The sequence below is a fragment of the Gigantopelta aegis genome, chromosome 6 (genome assembly GCF_016097555.1).
Source record: "Gigantopelta aegis isolate Gae_Host chromosome 6, Gae_host_genome, whole genome shotgun sequence".
NCBI lineage: Eukaryota > Metazoa > Mollusca > Gastropoda > Neomphalida > Peltospiridae > Gigantopelta > Gigantopelta aegis.
The window spans coordinates 52,734,442-52,742,653 of NC_054704.1; the positions used below are offsets into that span (position 1 = coordinate 52,734,442).

General features: G+C 39.9%; 1 protein-coding gene across 1 annotated transcript in view; it reads right to left on the reverse strand.

Annotated features, from left to right (window-relative positions):
- Positions 1–8,212, reverse strand: part of LOC121374615 — a 30,502-nt gene that overhangs the window by 567 nt on the left and 21,723 nt on the right. The window contains exons 5-7 of the mRNA XM_041501721.1: positions 5,502–6,151; positions 4,303–4,407; positions 1,110–1,241 (exon numbers count right to left, since the gene is read on the reverse strand). Of these exons, the coding sequence (XP_041357655.1) occupies positions 1,110–1,241; positions 4,303–4,407; positions 5,502–6,151 (887 nt within the window). The remainder of the gene's footprint in view (positions 1–1,109; positions 1,242–4,302; positions 4,408–5,501; positions 6,152–8,212) is intronic.

Below are 8,212 nucleotides of genomic sequence, written 5' to 3' on the forward strand. Positions count from 1 at the left end.
AGGGGGACAGGATTTTGATATGCAAATTAAATTAATCATGTATGCAGTGAACACAACCAAGTGTGATTGCCTTTTATCTCGCCTAGGCAATATATAATGAATGAATGAATGAATGCTTAACGACACCCCAGCACGAAAAATACATCGGCTATTGGGTGTCAAACTGGTAAATGGTAATATACAAAGACAATATATAGACCTTGGCTCAGATAATTTAATCTATCGTAGCTCTAAGATACAGTAAAACCATCGTAAGCTTTCATGTCACTACGACGCATGTCACAGAGTACGACGATTTTACGATATCGTAGCCCTTAGATAGCTTCGAAAATATGGGCCTTTTGTGCTGATTTATCCATTGTTCATTCCTGGTTATAGCTCGAGTCTCCTCCAGCCCTCTCCGTATTTGATATGTTGTAGGAGAGCTAGATAGGACTGTGTAATAGTTCGGCAATCGAGTTTTTTTTTGATTATTCTCGAGTCCAGTCATTACTTTTTAAGTTACATTATGTACCAACGTGACACGTTGGTACTGGTTAACAACATGTAAGTTTAATGTCATGACTGGACTGGATAATAATCAAGCTAAAGCTCTCTGGCATCAGATTCAGGAAAACATTTGTATTTTAGACACACTAGCTGGCTACCATTTTGTTGACGACCCGAGTGGCTTCTAGCCTTTCCCGTATTGATATGTCGTAGGGCAGGCCTAGAGAGCATTGTGTGTAATACTTCGGCAATCGTCGACTACCAAATTTGGTAAAGTATTACGCAGTCCTTTCTAGCCTTCCCCTACAAAATATTAATAAGGGGAGGGCTAGAGGTTACTCCAGCTATCCTGGCTAGATACATAACGGCATTCGGGTGAACACATACTACTGCGCAATCTAGAGTTTATATCACACGTTCAGTTGAACATTTTGTTTTTATTGTACGGTCAGAATTGTCTTTATTACTATAGTAAAATTAAATGGACATGTAATAAAATACACCATAGTCTGACACCCAATAACCGATGTATTTTGTGTGCTGGGATGTCGTTAAACATTCATTCATTCCTGTTATAAAATGCAGTGCATCGTGCGCTGGAATAAAAGCTGATAACTTACTGACATTTGACGTAGGTCATCAATCCTTGTCGCGCGAGCGCCCAACATTGTCCCCTGTTAGCTGGATTGACACTGAAGTAGCTGCGAAGAGTCATTTGAGTCTTGGTGCATGCGCTTCTAACGGTTCCTAGCCTGAAATGCATTGGATTGAAATAATCATAGCCTGTAAATGAAGTATAGAAAGTAATCATCATTAACATAAACATCAGTATACTCAGCATCACAGCCATCACGTCCTCAACTTCATAATGAATCCAAGCTATAATCATTCAGCTCAATTTCAGTTTATTACATATACATCTATATACTCTTCAAAAAAGTACGGGTGTGTAGGAAATGACAGCCAATTAAAGACGTATCAAGAGGTATCTTTGTCTAGGAATAGAAGCATTATAATAACGAACGAATTGGGAAGAAATGACAACCAACCGTTCATGTTGGCAGCAGATTGTAAGGCTGCAAACGACCTTGAAACAAGATAGGGATGACATGTGAAAATTGAACGTTGACGTCGTTTGATCAGTAATGGGTAATACTCCTACTCCTGCGTATCAATCTCCCAATGACGATTTGAGGAAGTGTATTCCACTGTTTTTACAGCGTCTGGCCAAGGTCAGCTAAAGTAGCCGGCGGCCGTTGACGTCGCCGTACACATCTCCCGATCATTTCCCAGACGTGCTCTGTGGGAGAAAGGTCAGGGCTCATTGCTGGCCATGGCATTCTGGTAACATTTTGCTGCTGAAGATAGTCATCTTGAAACAAACTGTTGATCAGCACGGCGTTCAAACGGGACAACAATCGGTGCCAGTATATAAATCCGGTAGTACTGACCAGTGACCCCCCCCCCCCCCAATCAACAATATGGAGTGGTGTTATGTGAGTCATAGTGATGCCACCCCATATCATAACTGAACCACCACCACCAACTGTTTATGTGGCCTGATGTTGATGTCGCCAAATACGATCACGCCTATCCAAGAAGTCGATACTAAATCTGGACTAGTCAGAAAACTGCACGAGACCGTCGACGATTCCTCCTGTTTCTAAGCTGCGTGCACCATTGGCGCCTGTTTACCATGTAACGATTCGTTAACGTTGGCACAACACGTGGTTGCGAAGCATGCAGAGGGGCTGCATGTACACGATTTCAAATCGTCAGATCCGTCACTCTGAACCCAGTAGCCAGGTGTAACTAAGGCGATTGGAGTCGCTGTTTCAGCTCGATTTCCTAGATCCCGGGTTCTGATGAATAGATCCGTTGACCAGGCCTGGTGCTTATAAAACTTTCAGTCTAGACTCGAGACTCCAATAGAGTCTGAGACACATGAAACGTTTTATAAGCACGGGCCCTGGGATTCCCTGAACAGGGTCGATCTTCAGCATTTTGTGTTTGCTGGTATCTGTTCCATAGTATGCAGATCACAGACAGCAAAATATTGAACATGTTGCCTACATCACGCTGAATTCTACCAGTTTGAAGCATGTCAATAGCCCTAAGGCATTCTTCATGTCGTAGACGCCGCATCACTATCTCAAAGACAAAATGTATAACATCTAAATAACAACGGTTAACTGATCATGAGATTAAGCACAATTATCCGTAGTAATCATTCAAACAGATTTATCGACCGCTCTGAAGTGACAACTTGGCGAATGACTCCCTACCCACGTGTGCGGGGCTATTGCGCGTTGCACGTGCACATTTTAGGTTGTGCGGCCATGAACGTGTTTTCTAGGAAGTCATTTTTGAAAGCTGGTCTCTGTTCTAATCATCGGTAATGACATTTGCATTTTAAATTTGACTACTTTTGTTTAAGAGGTATATGAACAAAATCGTTTAAACACCAGATTTTAACACGATGATGAACTATTTACACATCTGGTAACCCCAGTGCACAAAGTAGTAACACTATTATGCGTTATAATATGATAGTGCTAGTAACCCCACTAAATAAAGGACATAAAAATCAAATACTGTTAGCATCGCCGCTATCACTATTGCGTCCTCTACGTCACACCGCCTCCAAGCAAGAGTTGGTCAGTTTAATTTAAAGGGACATTCCTGAGTTTGCTGCATTGTAAGACGGACGGACCTCGGCAGACTATGGGGGTTGCGTACCCCCCCCCCCCCCCCCCCCCCCCCCCGTACAGACGGTTTTTAACTTTGAGAATCGAAATCCATTGTCAGTTGCCCATTGTTGAAGTATATTCAAACAAAGCTGCAACTGACGCTCAATGATACTCATACTGCCCGTAACTGGACGGCCTGTAGTAAATCTGAAAATCGTCCACATAACGAGCTATCAACGTCAGGTTTTAAACACTGGGTGATGCTGTTAATTTAATAATTGCATTTATTTGAAGATAAATTACACGTTACTAATACTTTTTAAAAATATATGTATCACGAAATCCATTAAATGGAGTACAAGATGGAATTCACCTTCAAAATGTCCTATATGACCAGCTTTGAATCAAGGCGCAAAATTAATTTGTCCGTAATACGTATACGTAAGGTGGCAATATAATTTGTATCTTTTAGGTATAATTTTATGTATATTGTCATTTGATACTTTAATAAACAATTAAATATTAAACCATGTAATACATAATGCAAATAATTGTCAGATACGGAGACGCATGAATGGAATCTACTCAAACCATTTGCATAAAAAAATTATCGTTACGCATTGCGGATTACGGGTACATATAAGCAAACGGATTACGGGCAAATCAAATGTGCGCCTAACGTGTAAGGCCACAACTGCGACTTTGAATTTGTGACAACTATGTACCAATCTTAGTGTTAAACAAATTGCAACGATAGCTTCATGTTGATGCCCAAAAGCCGGCCTCGATGGCGCAGTTGTTAAGCCATCGGACTACAGGCTGGTAAGTACAGGGTTCGACCCAGAACGCGTTCAGTGTTAAGAGTTCAATGGGTATGTGTAAGGCCACTACACCATCTTCTCTCTCTCTCTCACCAACCAACTAACAGCTAACCCACTGCCCTGGACAGGCAGCCCAGATAGCTGAGGTGTGTGCCCAGGATAGTGTGCTTCAACTATAATTGAATATAAGCACGAAAATACGTTGAAATGAAATGAATGATGCCAAGAATTAACGTGTTTGAAAATACATGTAATTAGATATAACTACGAATATAACTGAAAATGAATAGGCTGCAACTCACATGGGGTCCGTAGCTGGTACTGTCGGAGCGGTGACGGCCGGTCTCGTACGTGCCAGGCACATTCGTAGTGCAGCTATTGCAGCTATCTCTACGTTTATTTGAGCTCTGAAAAAGGAGATAAGGGTATGAAAGGTAGCCCAAACTTTTAAGCTGCTGGTAAATATTTGGAAATAAAACACAACAATAACAACAAACAAAACAGAGTGTAAACAGACGGAGACAGACATGGAGACGAAAAGTGTGAAAAGAGACATCAATAATTTCGATATACGTAGGGTTGAAAATTAGCAGTCACCCGTGGCGACCTTTATTGGCTAAGGCGACTAAGATTTTTTGAAAGGTAGTCCGTTGGGCGACCATAGATTATAGTGTCTGGGGAGTATGGTACTAGTTAAAAAAGAAACACACTGATACTGAATCGAATGTGACAAAGCACACCGCGTCTACGTTGGCGCGAACTACAGATCTGGCAGCAGAAGACCTAGAACATGTTCTATATTTTGACAGCGCCGTTTTAAACCCATACTATCTCATATAGCATTTTATTGGGGCGTAACAGTGCAGTGTAAATTAAAACAAAAGTTCTTTACAAATGACCATCGAACTGCATAGGTTAACTATTGGTTTTGTGATACAAAGTTTAAGGCAATTGATGGAACATCCAAAGTAATCTCAATGACACAGCCGTAATACATGATCAGGGCTGTATCTGCACATGGATCTCTGTCTAGGAGAACAGCCCACTCCCGAGGAAAACATTTGTTGGGTTTCACCCTTCTTGTATCACCATAAAGTTTATTTCATCCCTCTTGCATCGCAACAAAGAGGACTGTCACTCAGACTAGTTTACTAAAGTACGCGCTTTTTATATCAAGTTTTACTTTATTCATTATGAAGTTAAACGTCAATTCATCGGTTTTCTTTGACGCAAGCGGTTATTATTCAACAAAAAACACTTTAGTTTCAATTTTACCTGTGCAGTTAATTCCAATGTGATAATTGGAGGGCTAGTTTAATTTGAGAAGGGCCAGTAAGATTTTTCTTCAACTGGCCCTGCTGGCGACCTTGGTTTTCATGTTAATTTTCATCCCTGTATACGTACGCACACATAATAATATGGTCACATACAAAGGCACCGGCATATACTCAGACAATGCCACTGTGCCATAACTTACGTAATAAAAACAAATAATATTTACAGTGGGTATCCGGTTGCAAGATCGCTCCATCTGTAAATGTTATCAAAAAAGGTCTGGTTGGGACACATGAGATATCCCCTCTTTCCGAAAGTTGGATACGTGTTGTACCCCTGTCCTCCACTATTCCCGTAACCATTCCCGGAGTGTCCTCCACCATTTCCTGAGTATCCACTGCCTCCACCGTAGCCACTGTTTCCACCATATCTATTTCCTCCTTGACTGGGGTAGCCACTACCGCCTCCATATCTGTCTCCTCCCTGCCTGCCTCCATATCTATCTCCTCTCTGGCTGGGGTAACCACCGCCTCTACCATGTGTAGGATAAACACTGCCGCCACCATTTTTGGAGGTGCCTCTGTTGCCACCATAACTGTTATAACCACTGCCTCTACCGCTATTTCTGGGATATGAACTTCGTGTACCGCTGTAGCCTACATGATTGCTGTTGCTGCGTCTCCCTGGTCTGTTGTAGCCAACGTTACCACCTCTACTGTAACCACCAACAACTGGAATGCCACCGCGATTGCCAAACATAAACCCAAAGTGTGCAGACTTCTTCGGCTGCGATGGAACCGTCGTTGTGGTTTCGTTGGACGTGATTGCCGCAGCAGTGTGTGCTAGAAGCACCGTACAGCAGAGTGCAAGTGTTGCCTGAATAATGAAAACACAATCATTATTAGGGGTGATAATAGTCTCATCATGAACCTTGTCTTCTGAAATGGTCATCACGTATTACGTATACAATAATTTAATTTAATTTAAACAATTGTACCTATAAAAAAATGGATATAAAGTGCAATTACGATAAAATATGTAAAACATTGAAAACTTGTCGTTTGATTCGGTTTTCTTTTTTTGTTTTTAACGGGGGGGGGGGGGGGGGGGGGGGGGGGGGGGGGGGGGGGGGGGGGGGGTTGAGGATCGCTTTGTCAGATATGTTTACTCAACAGTATTATTAAGTAATAATTATTAATTTAATAATTAAATAAATATACTTTTTATTCGTATTTCTTTTTAAAATACCATGGTCAAGTATATTTTCAACAAAAGTTCATCCGGAAGAAATATATCATGACGATCCGTGTTTTGGAGTGGTGTCGTTAAAGGGACATTCCTGAGTTTGCTGCATTGTAAGATGATTCTGACTAATAAAATATTTCTACGATTAAACTTACATATTAAATATATTTTCGTGTTTAGAATATCAGTGTCTGTATATTCAATGTATTTCTGGTCATCTTAATATTTGTAAGAAGCCCAAACTGGATTTTGTCTTCAAATAATTTCGTACGTACGAAAAAACAATATTTTATGAAATAAAATGAAATTTAATCTAGTACAAATATTACAACAATCAGAAACACGTTTGATATACAGCCAGTAATATTTTATGCAGAAACATATATTTGATATGTAAATACAATCGTTAAAAAGTCTCTGTTAGTCGATAACATCTTTAAAATTGCAGCAAACTCAGGAATGTCCCTTTAAACAATACTACTTAAAGGGACATTCCTGAGTTTCCAGCATTGTAAGATGTTTCCGATTAATAAAATATTTCTACGATTAAACTTACATATTAAATATATTTTCTTGCTTAGAATATCAGTGTCTGTATATTCAATGTATTTCTGGTCGTCTTAATATTTGTAAGAAGCCCAAATTGGATTTTGTCTTCAAATAATTTCGCACGTACGAAAAAAATATATTTTAGGAAATAAAATGAAATTTAACCTAGTACAAATATTAGAACGATCAAAACACGTTTAATATACAGCCACTAATATTTTATGCATAAAAATATATTTCATATGTAATTACAATCGTTAAAAAGTCTCTGTTAGTCGATAACATCTTTAAAATTGCAGCAAACTCGGGAATGTTCCTTTAACTATGCTGTAAATAGAGTATACTACATAAGTGATGGTTAGATTTCATTTATATTATAACGAGTTGTTTTAAACCGTATTTAAAGAGCAACGAATTGTGAGATAAATGGTATGTAACGAACACGAATACCAGGTGTGAAAAATATATATATATATGCATGTTCCATGTAAAACTGGTTTGTTTCTTGCGGTTATGCATTGCAAAGTAATCAGTTTCTGGTTAACTTTTAAAGTTTGTTTTGTTTAACGACACCACTAGAGCACATTGATTTATTAATCATCGGCTACTGCATGTCAAACATATGGTCATTTTAAGAGTCTTAACCTGGATCCTAACCGGCCGCTAGCGATGCGAGCGATTATTTTAGAAATCATTGATTTCTAAAATAATCGCTCGCGGCCGGTTAGGATTTAGAAATCATTGATTTCAGTTGTAGTATCCAAACCAGACGCGTGCGGTGCGACATATTTATTTGTCGCGTCGCTCGCGGCCGGTTAGGATAGAGCTTTAGAGAGGAAACCCGCTACATTTTTTTTCATTAGTAGTATAGCAAGAGATTCTTTTTATGCACCATTCCACAGACAGGATAGCACATACCATGGCTTTTGATATACCAGTTATGGTGCACTGGTTAGAATGAGAAATAGTCCAATGGGGCCACCGATGGGGATCGATCCTAGACCGACCACGCATCAGGCGAACGCTTTACCGGTCACAAAATTATCAATATCTATGGCGCGTGTTTAATTGTATGGCATGGCTGCGGTGACCGAGTCGTCATCTAGAGCAGCCAGTCAAAAATCAATAATACACGTATATACG